The sequence below is a fragment of the Mobula birostris genome, chromosome 7 (assembly GCF_030028105.1).
Source record: "Mobula birostris isolate sMobBir1 chromosome 7, sMobBir1.hap1, whole genome shotgun sequence".
NCBI classification, from domain to species: domain Eukaryota; kingdom Metazoa; phylum Chordata; class Chondrichthyes; order Myliobatiformes; family Myliobatidae; genus Mobula; species Mobula birostris.
The window spans coordinates 58,371,854-58,392,673 of NC_092376.1; the positions used below are offsets into that span (position 1 = coordinate 58,371,854).

Below are 20,820 nucleotides of genomic sequence, written 5' to 3' on the forward strand. Positions count from 1 at the left end.
TTATAATATTTAATATGTCCAGTGATTATTATAGGTTGTAATAGCTGGGGTGGTCATAGGGAAAAGCTTCACCAATTATTAAATGCTTCCAATGGCATGTGCCTCAAATAGCTTCTGACAACCAAGTCCAGATACTAGTGTTCACACAGACAAGGGGTGATTGATAAGTTCGTGGCCTGAGATAGGAGGATTTTAGAAAACCTAGCACATTTATTTTTCAATATAGTCCCCTCTTACATTTACATACTTAGTCCAGCGGTCGTGGAGCATATGGATCTTGGACCTCCAGAAAGTGTCCACAGCAGGGGTGATTGATACATTCGTGGCCTAAGGTAGAAGGAGATGAGTTCTACAGCTCTCGTTACATGTATGTGTAGTTCAACTCTTTCAGTGATTATGCAGAAAGTTTGAAGTTAATAACTCATTTCCTTCTACCTTAGGCCACAAACTTTTCAATTACCCCTTGTAGCTTAGCTTCTCAGCCTGGTGGAACAGTTTCTACCAACAGCAGAAGGGGCAAAGGTGGATTACTGATGCCTTAAAACCAGTCACTTTGGGCAGATGGGGCTCATCAGCCAAGGTAGGCAGCTCATCTAGGAGAAGGAAAACTCTGATCTCAGTCCTCCGCTGTCTTGTGGCTATACCTACTCATGGGGTGGGCTTCAGGAATAAACAAACCCAAGGAAAAGTCAAGAGCTGGAGTCCCTAAGGCAGTCCTATGTTGAGCTCAACGCTGACTGGCAACTCCTGCGACGCCACTGGTGACAATCTGTATCGGTCTCTGCCGTTCCTTTAGTTTCATCAGATGCGTGGAGAGGGGGAGCTTGCTACATGGGCAACAGCTTGTTCTCCATATCATACTGTCCAGGCTTGCTTATCTCTACAGCTAGCAACACCCATGGTCAACCCTGACCGAGGAAAGCCTCCTCCTCCAGTGATTGTCTTAGGCTCTTCCCTGGGTTCGATATGCCCTGGTGGTTTATCCTGTTTGGACAAATCTTACTCAATCAGTAACAGACAAAGACCTCCTATTAGGCAAAAGCTAACTGGGAAATAACTGCATTTTACCTGATTCTTCCAGTCAAACTCAGCTAACTGGGTTGTTTCCTCAGATTTCCTCTTGTACCTCATGCTTCAAAAAAAATTAATTTATGAAAATGTTTTTACAATTTTTGTCTGAAATTTCAGCTGGGCACAAAGGGAGAGTTTTCCCAGTGAATATTCACTTCCATCAAGAGTCCAATTACAATCAAGTTACAACAACCTGATTCTCAAAACTGGTGGTGCTGGACTGGAAGATTTTCAAAACTATGAGTATTACTCCTACTAATACACCAACGTACTCTTAGTTTATTAGATGTCATTTTGTACATTAAAGTATCCTGAGAACCAGTGAACTTTATGTGACTGCAATAAACAGAACCCTTGTGAGCCAGATACCAAACAATTAGTGTTTCTAGAAAATTGAACAGTCCATTATTGGTGTTTTACTCTGTTCTAGAGGGCTTCTAAAGATGACATGAGAAGCTACTGTACTACTCCAAAAATTTAACCACTGATCATATTCTTGGGCTCAGTGAAACTTTTTCCAACTAAGAGCTGGTGTAAGTTTCAAATGAGCCTTTTAAAAGGCCTCCCCTTGTACCCATCTGTGATCGTGGATTCAGAGACTGCTGGAAACCTTTTCAGTAGAGTCTACATGGCTCTTTTCAGAATTATCTTATTTTATTTGGGCTAGATATAGTACACTTGAGAGAATACAGATGACAGGTCTGCTTACCTTGAATTCTTCCCAAAATATAACAGAATATTATCAGTGCCAAATATTTCGCGTCCATTACCAGGATCTGATTATAGGTCTCTCCCTCCCTCGATGCTGTCAGATGATGGAACCGAAGTTCTAGGTCTGTGGTTTGTGTATTGGACTGTAGTTCCTGGTCGTTCCTTTTTCTGTTGCTATTTTGCTATTTTGGCGACTTTGAATCAGGGCGGCCTGCAGATAATGAACACTGAGCTGAACTGAATATGGACTCTTTTGATTTTGTGTGTTATTTTCTACATTTTCGCTCGGCTTTTCTTGTTCCTTTTTTTTGCAATTTGTTTATTGCGTGAGGGGTGGTTGATGGTCTTGTTGCTATTTGCACAATTTGTTTTTTTTTTGCACGGGGGGGGTTGATGTTCTTGTTGCCGCATGTGAGATTTGTTTATTGCGTGAGGGGTGATTGATGGTCTTTCTGCTGTTTGCGCGATTTGGTTTTTGCATGGGGGGGCTGATGTTTTTGTTGCAGTTTGCGCAATTTGTTTATTGCACGAAGGGGTGGGTAATGTTCTTGTTGCCATTTGCGTGATTTGCGTTACCGGGATTTTGACTTTTTTTTAATCTTTGAAGGGGTTCCATGATTTTCTTTGTTTATTTGCTGTCTGTAGAGAAGACGAATCTTACGAGTTGTATACTGCACACATACTTTGATAATAAATGTACTTTGAATCCTATGACACTGCAATGACATATAACTATTGTTAGAAAATGTTAATTTATCAGAAAGTATCATTACTTCCATATTTGAAATTGCATTGGTGAAAATCACCCTATTTTGGACATTCTGGCCTAATATTCTGCTCCACGGATGTTTGTTCCTAATCCGAACATCCCTCATCAAATTCCTTTAATCTTAATGTACAGTATTTACCTAACTTCTCTATAAAACATGTTTTATTCTCCTTCAATTACTTAAAGGAATTGTAAATTTCTCTCTGTTACTGCTTTGAGTAAAGAAGCTTCTCCAACTTATTATATTTATTAGTGACTCACGCTCCCTGCTTCGCTCTCACATACTGAAGGACAACAGAAGGGGAAATAACTGTTTCACTATTCAACAAACCACGCTGAATTCATGTGTCAGCCAGCTCCTTATAGCCATGTTTTCTAATATTCTTTAACATCCTTAGTTCAGCAAAATCCATCATTCCTAGACCTATAAATATCAACTCATTTAATGTCAACTTGTTTTGCAGGAGGGAGTTCCAAGTATGTACCAAGTTCTGCAATGTCAAAGTGTTTTCTAACTCTATGCCAGAAAGGCTTGGCACCAAACTAAAATTTGCTCCTACATCTAAGTAAAATGTTCCAATAAACAGAGATAGTTTCTCCATCTACCAATTTGTTCCCATTACTAGGTAAAAAACAGTAATCAAATTGAAATTTTTGAAGCTAAATTATAAGGTTTACCCTGGGAATGCAGCTGGGTAAATCATGAAAACTGAAATGCAATATTTGGGGCAGTTTCACATTAGTGTTGCTGAAGTTAATAACTGTTCATGATCATTTCTACTTTCATTTGCTTAGATGTCTGTAAGGTGCTGATATTTTCCTTTCTAATCAGGTCAAGTCCCAATTCTAAAACTTGGTTTAGACACCTCCAACAGTGTTTTATTACCTCATGCAGTAATAGCTTGAAGATTTAGTGTGATTCATTGTAGGTGCCACCAATTAGCTCCTCTATTTTCTAGAAATCGTAAAGATTCCACCCCCTCAACATCCAACTGATGTGAATCTGTGGCAGCACATATTGCAGTTCTATGTCTAATTCCTTGGCAGCGATCATTCTACAGCAACCACAGTGCCATCTACACTTCAGCCACCAAGGCAATTTTCATTGACGATACGGTTTCTGATTTTGTATTGGAATATAAATCAGGAATTCTGCTCTGTCTTCCAAGCAGGAGATCACAGATTGAGCTGGAGACAGTTCCTTGTGGACCTGACACGCCAGTTTTAAAAAACGAGTGGGGCCTGTCAGGACTTGTCCACGGAGTGAGATATCTCTTGGGTTAATAGTAACTTAGCAAGGGCCAATAAAAAAGAAGCAAGGTTTAAGGGGAGCAACTACTGTTGGAGTGGACAATGCTAGAGTGGTCAGACTTTGGCTCAACAGGCTTAGGCAAGAACAGGCACAGGCTAGAACCGAAACTTGAAAATTTAGAGGTGTAACAAGTGTAGGCAGGATGATAGTTCAGGCAGTAAAATGCTCCTCCTGTGGTCTGTGGGATTTTAGGGTACCGAACAGTCTCTCAGGTGACCACATCAGCAGGAAGTGCTCCCAACTTCAGCTCCTGACTGACAAGATCAAGGGACTGAAGCTCGAGCTGGATACACTCAGGACCATCCAGGAAGCTGGAAACTTCATAGATGAGACTTTTACTGAGGTGATTACACCCAGATAATAGATAGATGACCACCAGGAGAAGTAAGAGGAGTAGCAAGTCAGTGCAGGGTTCCCCTGTGCCTATTCCCCTCAGCAACAAGTTTAACCCTTTGGATACGGCTGGGCGGAGGAAGCGCGATGACCTATCAGGGCACAGCAGCAGCAACCAGGTCAGTGGTTCTGTGGTTAGCTCTGAGACAAGTCAGGGTAAGGTCAGGCAGCGCAGTAGTGAAATGAATCATGATAGTAAGGAGGACAGGCAGCAGGTTTCGTGGTGGTGAAAGAGAAGCCAGGATGGTGTGTTGCCTCCCAGGATGTCTCAGAGCTACAGCAGAAGATTCTGAAGGGGGAGTGTAAGCAACCAGAGATTCTGGTGCACATTGGCACCAATGACAGAGGTAGAAAAGGGGAAGAGGTCCTGCACAGTGAATATAGGGAGTTACAGAAGAGGCTGAAGAGCAGCATCTCAAGGGTGTTAATCTCTGGATTTACTCCCAGTACTATGTGCTAGTCAGGGCAAGAATAGGATCACAGTACAGATGAATATGTGGCTGAGGGAGTGGTGCAGGGGGCAGTGTTTCAGATTTCTGGATCATTGAGATCTCTTCTTGAGATGGTATGACCTGTACAAAAAGTACGGGTTACACCTGAACTGAGGAGGGCCAGTATTCCTGCAGAGAGGTTTGCTAGAGCTGCTGGGGAGGGCTTAAACTAAGTTGGCAGTGGGATGCGAATAAGAGTGTCAGGGCTGAGGATAGGAAAGTTGGTATACAAGTTGATGCAATACGTAGTGAGACGGTGAGGAAGAACAAACAGATGATAGGGCAAAAGTGCAGTCAGTGGGATGAGGTGAAGTATAACATGGGGGCAACGTTGAAAAGGCTGATGAATAAAGGACTGAAGGCATTATACATTATACATTAGTGCAAGTGGTATGCGGAATAAGGTAGATCATCTTGTAGCTCTGTTAGAGATTGGCAGGTATGAGGCTGTGGGCATCACTGAGTTGTGCCTGAAACAAGATCATAGTTGAAAGGTTAACATCTAAGGATACACCTGGCAGTGAAAGGACAAGCAAGTAGGCAGAATTGGTGCAATGACTCTGCTGGTAAAATGAAATCAAATCCTTAGAAAGAGGTGACATGGGATCAGAAGATGTAGAATCCTCGAGAGTAGAGTTAAGAAACCGCAAGGGTAAGAATACCCTGATGGAAGTTATATACAGGTCCTGAAACAGTGGTTAGAATGTGGGAGATAATTATCAATAAGAAATAGAAAAGGCATGGAATAAGGGCAATGTTGTGATAGTCATGGGGGTTTTCAATATGCAGGTAGATTGGAAAATTCAGGTTGGCGCTGGATTCTAAGAGAGAATGTATGAATGCCTATGAGGTGGGTTTTTTGAGCAGCTTGTGGTTGAGCCCAATAAAGGGAAAGGCTATTCTGAATTGAGTGTTGTGCAATGAACCAGATTTGATTTGAGAGCTTAAGGCAAATGAACCCTTGGGAGACAGTGCTCATAATATGATAGAATTCACCCTGCTGTTTGAGAATGAGAAAATAAATTCAGATGTATCAGGTACATGGAGCTTAGAAAAATAGAGAGCTATGGGTAACCCTAGGTAATTTCTAAGGTAAGGACATGTTTAGCACAGCTTTGTGGGCCGAAGGGCCTGTATTGTGCTGTAGGCTTTCTATGATTCTATGTTTCTATTACAGTGGGGTAAGGGGAGTTACAGAGGTATGAGAGAGAATCTGGCCAAAGTTGGTTGGAAGTAGACACCATCAAGAATGATGGCGGAACAGCAATGGCTGGAGTTTCTTGGGGCAATCTGGAAATCGCAGAGCACTTACATGGAAATCGCAGAGCACTTACATCCCAAAACTGAAGTAGTATTCTAAAGGGAGAATGAAACAACTGTGGCTGATGAGAGGAGTCAAAGACAACACAAAACCAAAAGAGAGGGCATAAAAAAATGCAAAATGCAAAAAAAAAGCAAAAAAAGAAGGAAAATTACAGTAGAGGATTGGGAAGCTTTTAAAAACCAAAGAAGTCAACTAAAAAATACCATAAGGAGAGAAAAGATGAAAAATGAAGATAAGCTTATCAAATTATGATCTTATGATAGTGGGAATATCAAAGAGAAGCCAAATATTTTCCAGGTATATAAAGAGTGAAAGAGATGAGACTGGATTTCAGACCACTGAAAGGTTATGCTGGAGAAGTAATAATGGGCGATAAATAAATGGCAGACAAATTTAACAAGTATTTTGCAACAGTCGTCGCTGTGGAAAATATTAATGATATACCAGCAATTCAAGAGTGGCATGCTACTATTAAGGAGAAATTGCTTGGGAAGCTGAAAGATCTAAATGTACTCCAGATAAGTCAGCTGGATCGGATGGACTACAACTTAGGGTTCTGACTGAGGTAGCTGAAGAGATTCTGGAGGCCTTAGTGATGATCTTTTAAGAATAGTGAGAGTTTAGAATGGTTCCGTAGGACAGGAAAACTGGAAATGTCACTCCACTCTTTAAGAAGGGAAGGAGGCAGAAGTAAGGAAACCATAGGGCAGTTAGCCTGACTTCAGTAGTTGGGAAGATCTTGGAGTTTATTATTAGGATGAGGTTTCAGGGTACTTGAAGGCACATCTTAAATAGGCTAAAGTCAGCAAGGTTTCTTTAAGGGGGAAGTCTTGTCAGCAAATCTGTTGGAGTTCTTTGAGGAAATAACAGACAGGAAAGGCAAAGGAGAGTCGGTGGATGTTGTTTACTTGTATATTCAGAAGGTCTTTGAGAAGTTGCACACATGAGGTTAATTAAGAAAATAAGAATCATGGTATTAGGAAAAAGTACTGGCATGGATAGAAGATTGGCTTACTGGCAGGAGGCAGAGTCAGAATAAATGGGGCCTACCCTGGTTGACTGCTGATGACTAGTGGTGTTCTGCAGGGTTCGGTGTTGGGACTGCTTCTTTTCACTTTATATGTTAACGATTTGGATGACAGAATTGATGGCTTTGTGGCCAATTTGCAGATTATACAAAGACAGGTGGAGGGGCAGGTAGTGCTGAATAAGCACGGCGTCTGCAGAAGGACTTAGATTGTGAGAATGGGCAAAGAAGTGACAGATGGAATATAATTCAAGTTCAAGTTTAAATGTTATTCAAACTTACATGAATACGGCCAGACGAAACAGTGTTACTCCAAGGCCAAGGTGCAAAACATTGTACCAACAGTCATACACAGCACAAGGCACACATAGCACGTACAAGGGAGCAGGAAAATACAGTCACACAAAGAAAACATACAGTAGCCCAAGTCCCTGAGTCCATCAACGTTGCAGCAATCTGCAGTTGAACACATTACATCTCGTTTTCTGCTGAGTGAGGACCAGAGGGCAGCACTGATTTCAAGTGTACACATTTGCACACCCCATCCGGTACTTGAATGGAGTGCACCAACTCCGACACCTCCCTCCTGGGTGGCCACAGACAGACAACACTACAGAATTAGGGCTAGCTCTCGCCACAATCAAGGCCACACAGCTACCCTGTTATCCACCTCCACCATTCCCCAACAAATCAGTGAGTTGGGTTTGCAGCATTCCACATTAACAATGTCCAACAGGGTCTTGCAATCACAAGAAAATCAACCAAAGCAATTACTCACTGTTAGACTGCACACCTCCTTCAGCACTAACTTTGACTCTCTGATGCAGACAGTAGCATTTTCCGCACAGAATACAGCTCCTTCAATTTCTCCGCCAATGAGCAAATGCTAACAGGGTAGTAGTGCAGTACTTTGAGTTCTTAACATTCAGCAGGATCTTGCGGTCATAAAAAATGCATTTAACAAAGATAGGAATACCTTTGGTTGGTCCCGTAAAAGCCTCTGCATCCAAGCATACTGCCATCTTACTGGAGGCTAGTATAGGGAAATAGATGGTATTACACTTCTATAAAAGGAATAAAGGTGTATACTATTTTCTAAACTGGGAGAAAATTCAAAAATCAGAGTTGCAAAGGGTCTTGGGAGTCGTGCAAGATTACTGAAAGATAAACTTGTAGGTTGCGTCAGTGGTAAGGAAGGCACATTAACAGAGACATAGTGGAGAGAGTGTCCAGTTTCAGGTCTCTGGGAATACACACCTCAGAAGACCTTACATGGTCCACTAACACCACAACAATAGTTAAGAAAGTACAGCAATGCTTGTTTTTCCTCAGGACGCTGAAGAAAGCTGGTCTACCTGAACAGATGCTGGTGACCTTTTACCGCTGCACCATAGAGAGCATCTTAACTTACTGCATCTCAGTGTGGTATCTCAGTTGTACAGCAGCTGATAGGAAAGCATTTCAGTGGGTCATCTTTAGCACACAGAAGATCATTGGGACACAGCTCCCAGCCCTGGAGGACACCTACAGCTCACGCTGCCTAAGGAAAACTACAAGCATCTGTAAGCACAATATACACCCGTGCAATTATCTGTTTGAACTTCTTCCATCTGGCAGACGTTATAAGATTTCCTATGCCCACACTTCCAAACTGAAAAATAGCTTTTTCCCCAGAGCTAAAATTGCTCTGAACCAATCGATCAAGCATCATCCATAAATTTGTTATATTGCTACATTAATTCTGGTTTTATGGCTGTCATGCATCTGAGTTGCGCTTTTGTACTGCTGGACATTGCTTGTACTGGCTGGTTACTTGATTTTATTTATTGTTTATTTATTTTATTTGTTTTATAGCACTGAGTATGAGAGTTGCAAACTCATTTTGGCTGTATTGGTGCATGGCAAATTGTACTAAGCAATGACAATAAAGATATTTCATTTCATTTCAAATGTAATGTTAGCATTTTTTTTGAATGGACTAGAATACTGTTGCACTATTACAGATTGTCATGTACGATGCTGTGGCCATCACTGAATCATGGCTGAAGGATGGCTGTAGTTGGGAACTAAGCCTCTAAAGCCATACATTGTACTGGAGGGATAGGAAGGTGGGAAGAGGGGATGGAGTGACCCTGCTGGTAAAGAATAGCATCAAATCATTAGAAAGATATGACATAGGAAATGGAAGATGTTGAATTCATGTGGGTTGAGATAAGAAACTGGACCCTAATGGCAGTTATATACAAGCCTCCTGAGAGTAGCTGGGATGTGGACCACAGATTACAACAGAAAATAGAAAAGGCATGTAAAGGGCAATGTTATGATTCATGGGAGATTTAAACATGCAAGATGATTGGGAAAATCAGCATGGAAATGGATCTTTTGTTGAATGCCTATGAGATGGCATTTTAGAGCGGTTTGTCTTTGACCATACTAGAGGATTTGCTACACTGGATTGGGTGTTATGTAATGAACTGGAGATGATTAGAAAGCTTAAGGTAAAAGAGCCCTTAGGTTCTTCATGTGATTGAGTTCAATTTGAAATTTGATCGGGAGAAAGTAAAGTCTGATGTAGCAGTATTCAGTGGAGTAAAGGAAATTACAGTGATACAAGAGAGGAGTTCGCCAAAGTAAATTGGAAGGAGATGCTAGCAGGGATGACAGCAGAGCAGCAGTGGAGTACGTGAGGAAGGTGCAGGATAGATATATTCCAAAAACAAAGAAATACTCAAATGGTAAAATAGTACAACCATAGCTGAACAAGGGAGGTCAAAGCTAATGTAAAAGCAAAAGATAGGGCATACAACAAAGCAAAAATCAGAGAGGATTGGGAAGCTTTTAAAACCCATCAGAGAGCAACTAAAATAATCATTAGGAGGGAAAAGAGGAAATACGAAAGCAAACAAGTAAACAATATCGAAGTGGATAGTAGAAGCATTTTCAAGTATGTAAAAAATAAAAGAGAGATGAGACTGGATATAGGACTGCTAGAAAATGAGCCCATAAAATAATAACAGGGTCAAGGAGATGGCAGATGAACTAAATGAGTATTTTGCATCGGTCTTCACTGTAGAAGACACTAGCAGTGTGCCAGATGTTGAAGGGTGCGAGGGAAGAGAAGGGAGTGCAGTTACTATTACAAGGGAGAAGGTGTTCAAAATGAAAGACCAAAGGGTAAATAATTCAGCTGGACCAGGTGAACTGCACCCTAGGGTTCTGAAAAGGTAGTGTTAGAAATTGTGGAGACATTAGCAATAATCTTTCAAAACTCATTGGACTCTGGCATGGTGCCAGAGGTCTGGAAAACTGCAAATGTCACTCCACACTTTAAGAAAGGAGGAAGGCAGCAGAAAGGAAATTATAGACTAGTAAGCCTGACCTCAGTGGTTGGTGGAGTCAGTTACGAAGGATGAGGTTATGTAATACTTGGACACACAGGACAAGATAGGACAAAGTCAGCATGGTTTCCTTAAGGGAAAATCTTGCCAGTTGAACCTGTTGAAATTCTTTGAGGAGATTACAAGTAGGATAGGTAAAGGGATACAGTGGATGTTGTATATTAGCACAATTGAGAAGGCCTTTGACAAGGTGCCACACATGAGGCTGGTTACCAAGTTACGAGCCCATGGTATTACAGGAAAGTTACCGACATGGTTGGAGCATTGGCTGGTTGACAGGAGGCAGTGAATGGAAATAAAAGGATCCATTTCTGGTTGGCTGCCAGTGAGTAGTGGTGTTCCACTGGGGTTGGTGTTGGGACCATTTCTTTTTATGCTCTATATCAATGTTTTAGGTGATGTAATAGATGGCTTTGTTGCCAAGTTTGTAGATGATATGAAGATTAGTGGTGGAGCAGGTGGTGTTGAGGAAACAGGAAGGCTGCAGAAGGAATTAGACCAACTAGAAGAATGGGCAAGAGAGTGGCAAATGAAATACAATGTTGGAAAACACATGGTCATGTACTTTGGTCGTAGAAACAGATGTGCAGGCTATTTTCAGAACAGGGAGAAAATCCAAAAATCTGAGATACAAAGGGAGCCCTTGTGCAGAACACCCTAAATGTTAACTTGCAGGTAGAGTCAGTGGTGAGGAAGGCAAATGCAATGTTAGCATTTATTTCAAAAGGTCTAGAATATAAGAGCAGGGATGTGATGCTGAGGCTTTATAAAGCACTGATGAAGCCTCACCTTGAGGATTCTGAACAGTTTTGGGCCCCTCATCTAAGAAAAGATGTGCTGGTATTGGACAGGGTTCAAAGGAAGTTCACAAGGATGATTCTGGGAATGAAAGGGTTATCATACATGGAACATTTAAGACCATAAGACCACAAGATATAGGAGCAGAAGTAGGCCATTCAGCCCATTGAGTCTGCTCCACCATTCAATCATGGGCTAATCCAATTCTTCCAGTAATCCCCACTCCCCTGCCTTCTCCCCATACCCTTTGATGCCCTGGCTAATCAAGAACCTATCTATCTCTGCCTTAAATGCACCCAGTGACTTGGCCTCCACAGCTGCTCGTGGCAACATTCCACAGATTTACCACCCTCTGACTAAAGTAATTTCTCCACATCTTTATTCTAAATGGATGTCATTCAATGTTGAAGAATAGATAAATTCTGGCATTGTACTTGATGACTAGAAAATTGTAAATGTTACTCCACTATTTAAGAAAGATGGGAGGCAGCAGAAAGGAAACTATAGACCGGTTAGCCTGACAACAGTGGTTGGGAAGTTGTTGGAATCGATTTTTAGGGATGAAATTACACGAGTTCCTGGAGGCATATGACAAGATAGGCCAAAGCCAGCATGGTTTCCTAAAAGGAAGATCCTGCCTGACTAACCTAGTGCAAATTTGAGGAGATTACAAGCAGGGTAGACAAAGGAGATGCAAAAATGTGGTGTACTTGGATTTTCAGAAGGCCTTTGACAAGGTGCTGCACATGAGGCTGTTAGCAAGTTAAGAGGTCATGGAATTACAGGGGAGTTACTAGAATGGGTGGAGCATTGGCTGTTCGGCAGAAAACAGAGTGTGGGAATAAAGGGATCCCATTCTCCTGACTGCCAGTTACCAGTGGAGTTCCACAGGGATTGGTGTTGGGATTGCTGCTTTTTCCAATGTATGTAAATGATTTGGACTATGGGATTAATGGGCTTGTGGCTAAATTTGCCAATGATACAAAGATAGGTGGAGGAGCGGGTAGTGTTGAGGAAGCAAAGAGCCTGTAGAGAGACTTAGATAGTTTAGAGGAATGGGCAAAGAAGTGGCAAATGAAATACAACATCGTAAAGTGTATGGTCATGTACTTTTGTGGAAGAAGTAAACGGGCAGACTATGATTTAGATGGGGAAAGACTTCAAAATGCAGAGATGCAAAGTGACTTGGGAGTCCTTGTGCAGGATACCCTAAAGGTTAACCTCCAGGTAGAGTTGGTGGTGAAGAAGGCAAATCCAATGTTAGCATTTATTACTAGAGGTATAGAATATAATTGCAGGGATGTGATGTTGAGGCTCTATAAGGCACTTGTGTGACCACACTTGGAGTATTGTGAGCAGTTTGGGCTCCTTATTTTAAAAAGGGTATACTGACATTGGAGAGGGTTCAGAGAAGATTCACGAGATTGATTCCAGGAATGAAAGGGTTACTGTATGAGGAATGTTTGGCAGCTCTTGGGCAGTATTCCCTGAAGTTCAGGAGAATGAAGGGGGATCTCCTAGAAATTCTATGAGAATTTCTATGGCAGCATCTATGGAAGTCAATAAACAGGCAAAATTTGGACCAAGGCCCTTCATCAGGACTGGAATAGAAGGGAGACGTTGCCAGAATAGGAAAATGAGGGGAGGAGAAGGAGGATGCGATAGGTGAAGCCAGGTGGGTGTGGGAGGGGGGATGAAATAAGAAGCTGGGAGATGATAGGTGGAAAAGCTAAAGGGTTGAAGAAGAAGGAACCTGATAGGAGAGGAGAGTGGACCATGAGAGAAAGGGAAGGAGAAGCACCAAGGGAAGGTAATAGGCATGTGAGGAGAAGAGGTAAGGTGGGGGGGTCCAGAGACGTGAATTGAGGAAGAAGGAAGAGGGAAGGGGGAAGGTGAAGGGGTAAAAATTAACGCATTAGAGAGATCAATGTTCACGCCATCTGGTTGGAGGCTACCTAGATGAAATATGAGGCATTGCTCCTCCAACCTGAGAGTGCCCTCTTCATGACAGAAGAGGAGGCCATTGACCGACAATTCAGAATGGAAATGGGGATTGGAATTAAGTTGGTTCTCCACCAGGAAATTCTGCTTTTTTGAAGGAGTGAAAGTGCTCGACAAAGGGGCCCCCAATCTACAAACGCACATTGGGTCTCACCGATGTACTGAAGGCCATATCAGGAGCACGGTAGAAAACCCCAATAGATTTATCAATCAGAAAATCTCTTGTGTGCACAATCCTAATCCTACCTCAGCAATGGAACAGGACTGCTCAGCTCTTTCACTACCATGGATTTGTCTCTGCCTCTGTTTATTTTTCAATGTCTTTTGGTTCACTGTCTGGTGTAATTTAAGTATAATTTATGCTCTGTATGTTGCCTGATTCTATGGGTCCAATATTTTGCTGCAAGCAAGACTTACATTGTACCTATCCCTCATTGTACATGTACATGATAATAAAGTTGACCTGACTTGATACATAATTCAATGGAATATTACACCATAAGACCACAAAACATAGGAGGAGAATTAGATCATTCAGCTGAGTAAGACCGGTGGGAAAGGATTGGGGGGAACGAATGGACAAGGGAGTCACATAGGGAGCAATCCCTGCAGAAAGCAGAAAGCAGAAAGAGCGGGGTGGGGAAAGATGTGCTTGGTGGTGGGATCCCGTCGGAGATTTTTAAAGAAAGGGGCTTCCCTTCCTCCACCATCAACTCTGCTCTCAAACGCATCTCTCCCATTTCACGCACATCTGCTTTCACCCCATCCTCTCGCCACCTCACCGGGGATAGGGTTCCCCTTGTCCTCACCTACCACTCCACCAGCTTCTAGGTCCAACATATAATTCTCCGTAACTTCCGCCACCTCCAACAGGATCCCACCATCAAGCACATCTTTCCCTCCCCCCCCACCCCCCGCTTTCCACAGGGATCGCTCCATACGTGACTCCCTTGTCCACTCGTCCTCCCCATCCCTTCCCACTGATCTCCCTCCTGGCACTTACTCTTGTAAGCGGAACAAGTGCTACACCTGCCCTTACACTTCCTCCCTCACCACTATTCAGGGCCCCAGACAGTCCTTCCAGGTGAGGCGACACTTCACCTGTGAGTCGGCTGGTGTGATATACTGAGTCTGGTGCTCCCGGTGTGGCCTTCTATATATTGGCAAAATCCAACGCAGACCGGGAGATCATTTCGCCGATCACCTGTGCTCTGTCCACCAGAGAAAGCAGGTTCTCCCAGTGGCCACACATTTTAATTCTATGTCCCATTCCCATTCTGATATGTCTATCCACGGCCTCCTCTACTGTAAAGATGAAGCCACACTCAGGTTGGAGGAACAACACCTTATATTCCACATGGGTAGCCTCCAACCTGATAGCATTTATCTTTTTGATCTGAGGCTAAGAAGGACCTGGACAGATTAGGAGAATGGGCAAAGAAATGGCAGAAGAAATACAATATCAGGAAGTGTATGGCCATGCACTTTGGTAGAAGAAATGAAAGGGTTGTCTATTTTCTAAACGGAGAGAAAATTAAAAACTGAGGTGCAAAGGGACTTGGGAATCCTTATGCAGGCTTTCCTAAAGGTTGCTTTGCAGGTTGTGTCTGTGGTGAGAAAGGCAAGTGCAATGTTAGCATTCATTTCAAGAGGACTAGAATATAAAAGCAAGGATGTAATGTTGAGAATTTATAAAGCACTGCTGAGGCCTCACTTGGAGTACTGTGAGCAGTTTTGGGCCCCTTAGAAAGGATGTGCTGACACTGGAGACAGTTCAAAGGAGGTTTATGAAAATGATTCTCGGATTGAATGACTTGTCATATGAAGAGTGTCTGATGGCTCTGGGCCTGCACTCACTAGAATTCAGAAGAATGAGGGTTGACCTCATTGAAACCTATTGAATGGTGAAAGGCCTTGATAGAGTGGGTGTGGAGAGAATATTTCCTATGGTGGGAGAGTCTAAGACCAGAGATCACAGCCTCAGAATAGAGGAGTGTCCTTTTGAATGGAGATGAGGGGGATTTCTTTAGCTACAGAATGATGAATCTGTGGAATTCTTTGCCACAGGCAGCCATGGGGCCAAGTCCTCACACATATCTAAGGCAGAGGTTGAAAGATTTCTGGTTGGTCAAGGTATGAAGGGATACAGGGAGAAGGCAGGACATTGTGGCTGAGAGGAAAATAGAATCACCTGTGATGAAATTGTGGAGCAGATTCGAAAAAGGCCTAATTATGCTCCCATGTCTTATGCTTTTATGGTTGTATGGTCAATTATATGTCTCAAGAAGCAACAACTATTCCTGCAAAGTTTCAGAAAAATATCTGTGAAAACGAGGTATCACAAACTTATGACGTAATAATTTAGAAACCTTCATAAAGATATTTTGAGCATGATTTACCTACTCAGGAATTAAGCTTGTATTAACAAAGGCAATAAATCACTAAAATAGGTGTGTCAATATGGGAAAATATTGTTTTACTAATTATTCTATTCTAATATCTGTTCCTTGAACATATATTTTGGCAACACCAGCAAACTTACAGAAGTTTCAAAGTAAGCTTGGGGTTACTTAACCATGACTTCACACCTATATTTTACACGTTTGGTTTTATCACATTTTAAGAGCTGTTCATACTTACTCTCGGTATACTTTTGACATTATGGTTCTCGCATATGCATCTATTTTTTCACACATTACACACACACACAACAATCGAATGGCAGTTTTGTTACTGAACATTCAAATCATTACAATTTTTAATAAATTAAATATCTGTCTAGAATTGCTGCAAATGTCAACCACTGAAAACAAAAGAGCTGATGGAAAACACCAAACTCTTCATTGGAAATAAAGTTCCATCAACACCGCACAGATTTTCTGTAGTTTAAAGGTAGCATTTCCTTTTTTTCTCCTTTTTTTGGCAGAATTGTCTGGATCACTAATGAATGTAAGTCATACTTAACAACAGAAATTATTTCAGATATTTGTATGGCAGAAAAATACAAAACTCTTGCTTTAGAAAGAATTTGATTTTAAAACACCTATACTATTTAAATAATGTCTCAATTTAGGATTAAAATAAAATTATGCATAAACAATTTTACTTAAATCATCTTAGCACAATGTAATTACATTATTATAAAGCTCTGATTTATTTCTGCATTTACTTATGGACATTAAAAAAATAATGGAATGCAATCCCATTACCTTTTTTATTATGGGAGCAAAAGGTAGATGCGGCGGTGATTAGTAGATGGGTTAATAATTCTGATTCTTGATCCTCGTTGTATCATTCGCTAGTGAAATCAATTCTGGAAATCACCACCAATCCAGTTGGACAAATGGATAAGTTAAGTTGTGAGATACCTAACCATCGGGAAAGAAAAACTGGCATGAGTTATTTTTGGTTCCTATATATGGTAAGTTAAATGCTGTTGTTAGTTAGCACATTTATTTGATTAACTTGGTCCTCAGAGATCCCACCTCCACTCCACAGGTACCCAGCAGACTGAAATGTCCTGACGAAGGGTCTCGGCCTGAAACGTCGACTGTATCTCTTCCTAGAGATGCTGCCTGGCCTGCTGCGTTCACCAGCAACTTTGATGTGTGTTGCTTGAATTTCCAGCATCTGCAGAATTCCTGTTGTTTGTGTCAATACTACACATTTATTTCTCGTATTTACAATCAGCGTGCGCAGGGATTTAAAAAGAAGACTCCGGAATCCCGCAAATCATTGATGGGGTGCAGTTGGACAAATGGATAAGTTGTGATGTAATTTTCTTAGACAGTTGTGTACCAAAACTAACCGTACACACCATCACAATAACCGTGCATTTAAAGTAGACGGAAGAAGGTTCGACTGGTGGGAGGGAATAGAGAATTCAGTTCTGAGAACCGACCCAAAATCACAGGCGAGGTTGTCAGTTTCTTTTTGCTTTTTTAAAACTTACCAGACAACAGAACTCGATGCGAGGACGATGCTTCTGGCGCGGCGACCAAGGAAGGACGTGGCTTTGTATTGAGGAAGCGGAGATAAGGAGGGGTGGAGAGATGCCTGACATTATCAAATTCTTCAAACGGAATACCAGGAATTTGTCTGTTCTTGGACTCTAAGCTACCGCCGTGGAATTTAATGAACTGCGCAGGATACACCGAGCACAGACCTTAAATCCGAGCAAAGATTCGTGGGAGCATTGTCTTCTCACAGTTTTTGTACTTTCTTTGTCGTTTGTTCAGTGTGAGGGGGAAAATGCAACCCAATCGTGATAAGTAGCTAGCTTTAGAAGTGTCAGTGAAGGGGAAAGATCGCGCCCTTTTGTTGTCTCGGTAGGGTCCTAATTAGATAAGTTTTTCTTTGCTTGTAAATGCTTGTTCTGACTTGGGACACAGAACATTCACTTTAACGATTGTTTAATGGTGTCTCGTCAGATAAGATAAGCATTATTTGCACCTTTCTTTCCAGACCTAAACTGTTTTGACCCGAAAAAAATCGACTGTTTCTTCGTTCCTATTGATGCTGCCTGACCTGCTGAGTTCCTGCAGCGTTTTGTGTGTGTTGCTTTAGATTTCCAGCATCCACAGAATTTCTCCTCTTTTCTCATCTTTGCTAACTTTCTAAACTCACGGTATTAGCACAGAGTGCTTGAAGAATTCAGCGGAGCACGCAGCATTAATAGCGGGAAACATATAGTTGCCTTTACGGGTCATGACCTTTCGTCCGCACTGCGATAGATAAAGGTCTCGACAAGACTTCGACTATCCATTGCCCTCCATAGACGACTTCGCCCATCGCTTTGTGTGTTGATCAAGACTCGAGAATCGGCAGTTTTCTACTCACCGTATTTCTCCTCCTCAGAATTTTCTTTGTGAGTCGCTCGAGATCCAGGATGATTTCTTTCCACTATGGGGCACCATGTTCTCGGGAGGTTGGTGAGGCCGATGTGGAAATTGTGGATTCCTGCACGGATGGGGAAGAGGCTACCTAATGGGTTGATTTGTGAGGCAGTGCGCTTCTTCTGCTTCTTCCACTGTTTACACTGGAATGCTGTGAGATCCGGAGGTATGAGTTGGAAGCCCTCAATACCATCCCAATTCCTCTTATCCACTTCAAACGGCCATGGGTCAGAGATTCCCGGAGTCAATGGGGGATAACGTATTTCATTCAAGAAAAGGTTTGAGTATCTTTGTAATATTTATCTCCCTCTCTGTCTGGTAACCTCCTCCCACACTGAGATCAGAATAGGATGCTTACTGTCCAATAGAATTAGGAGGTGTAATGATTAGTAATTAAAGAAAGGAAAATATAAAAACAACCTGTGAAACTGAGTTATGTTTATTTGTATTGCAATTAGAAAGGGTGATCATGAGTAATACAGACATAAGGGAACCTCACTTCCTCTTCTCTTCCTCCTCTTTTTTATTTCCTGTGTTGCTGATAAGCACTGAATAGCTGGCAAGAGAAGATTATGTAGCACCACCACATGTGTTGAGAACCAGTGTGTGGAGCAATGCATGGTGATGGTATGAGTATGTTATCGGTCTGCTCTAGTGCGATTTGTGAGACAAACTAAGCAATTATTCAGATCATATTGTCCACTTATGTATAGGGTGCACTGAATTTGCTAACTAATCTAGGTAAAATAACAATAATACTGAATGAAAACATGTCAGGGATCTACATGGTGCACAGCGCTTGGATTCACAATAGTGGTACTTAAAGGGAGTAAAATCCTTTCCTGAAGGGGGGGATGGGAACCAAAGTGATAGGGCTGAGGATGGGGCAGTTGGCATCCAAGTGAATGCAGTATGCAGTGAGACTGAGGAAGGACTGTGATGACAGGGCAAAATTGCAGTCAGTGGAATGGGTTGAAGTGTAACATGGGGGCAAAATCAAAAAGGCTGATGAATACTGGACTGAAGGTGTTATATCGCAATGTACTCAGTATACGGAATAAGATAAATGATCTTGTACTGCAGTTAGATATTGGCAGGTATGATGTTGTGGGCATCACTGAGTCATGGCTGAAAAATGATCATAGTTCGGAGCTTAATCTCCAAGGATACACATTGTATTGAAAGGATTGGCAGGTAGGCAGATGGTGTGGGGTAGCTCATTTTGTAAAAAATAAAATCAAATCCTTGGAAAGAGGTTAAGTAGAAAATGCAGAATCCTTGTAAGCATAGTAAAGAAACTACAAGGGTAAAAAGACCCTGATGGGAGTTAAACCAGGATGTGGGAATAAATTACAATGGTAATCGAAAAGGTATGTAAATAGGAGAACGTTACAATAGGCACAGAAAACTTCAATATGTGGGTAGATTGGGAAAATCAGGTTGTTGCTGGATCTCAAGAGAGGGAATTTGTAGAATGCCTAACAGCTGACTTTTTAGAGTAGCTTATGGTTGAGCCCTCTGCAAAAGACAATTCTGGATTGGGTGCTGGATTGGATGTTGTTCTTGAGTGGATGCAGTTTGCAGTGAGACTGTGAGGAAGGACTGTAAAAGCCAACTAAACCAGATCTGATTAGGGAGCTTAAGGTAAAGGAACTTTTAGGAGACAATGATCATTGTATGATAAAATTCACCTTACACTTTGCAAATGAGAAGATAAAGTCAGGCCTATTAGTATCACAGTAGAGTAAAGGAAATTACAGAGGCATGACAGAGGAGCTGGCTAAGATTGATCAGAAGGGACACTATCAGGGATAATGGCAGAATGGCAAAAACTGAAGTTTCTGGGGGCAATTCAGAAGGCACAAGATATATACATAATGAAGAAGTATTCTAAAGAGGGAATAGCACAACTGTGGCTGATAAGGAAAGTCAAAAACAGCATAATAGGAAAAGGGAGGGCATACAATATAGCAAAAACAATTGTGTGAATTTAGAGGATTTTGAAGCTTTTAAAAATCAGCAGAGGCATCTTAATAAACTATAAGGAGAGAAAAGACAAAATGTAAGACACGGGAGCAGAATTATGTCATTCGGTCCTTCAAGCCAAGTTGGCTAACTTATCTTTAAATATGAAGCTAAGCTAGCTGATAATATAAAAGAGGATACCAAAAGATTGGCAGACTGGCAAGAGGCAAATAGTTGGAATAAAGGGGAGATATTCTGGTTGGCTGCCAGTGATTAGTGTTCCACAGGGGTCATTATTGGGACCACTTCCTTTCACATTATAGGATGATGGAATTGATGGCTTTGTGACCAAAACTGAGGATGATACAACTGTAGGTGAAGGGCAGATAGTGTTGTGGAAGCAGGGAGCCTGTAGAGGACTTGAACAGATTGGGAAAATGAGCAAAGAAGTGGTAGATGGAATACATTGTCGGGAAGTGTATGGTCATGTACTTTGGTAGAAGGAATAAAAGCATAGACTATTTTCTAAATGGGGAGAAAATTCAAAAATCTGAGGTGCAAAGGGACTTGCAGAATTCCCTTAAAGTTAGCTTGCAGGTTGAATCGGTGAATGCAATGTAGACATTCATTTTGAGAGGACTAGAGCTTAGAGCAAGAATGTAAGG

At 41.8% G+C, this 20,820-nt stretch overlaps 1 protein-coding gene across 4 annotated transcripts in view; it reads right to left on the reverse strand.

Annotated features, from left to right (window-relative positions):
• Positions 1-18,561, reverse strand: part of LOC140200229 (interleukin-18 receptor 1-like) — a 47,028-nt gene extending 28,467 nt beyond the window's left edge. For 2 of the 4 annotated variants that reach the window (XM_072263238.1, XM_072263234.1), the window contains exons 1-3: positions 18,135-18,561; positions 16,505-16,663; positions 1,781-1,993 (exon numbers count right to left, since the gene is read on the reverse strand). In XM_072263238.1, the coding sequence (XP_072119339.1) occupies positions 1,781-1,838 (58 nt within the window). In that variant the 5' untranslated portion in view covers positions 1,839-1,993; positions 16,505-16,663; positions 18,135-18,561. Of the gene's footprint in view, positions 1-1,780; positions 1,994-16,504; positions 16,664-16,780; positions 16,854-17,247; positions 17,290-18,134 lie in introns of those variants that run through there. The other 2 variants (XM_072263237.1, XM_072263235.1) reach the window with 2 other exon arrangements.
• Between the last annotated feature and the right edge of the window lie 2,259 nt (positions 18,562-20,820).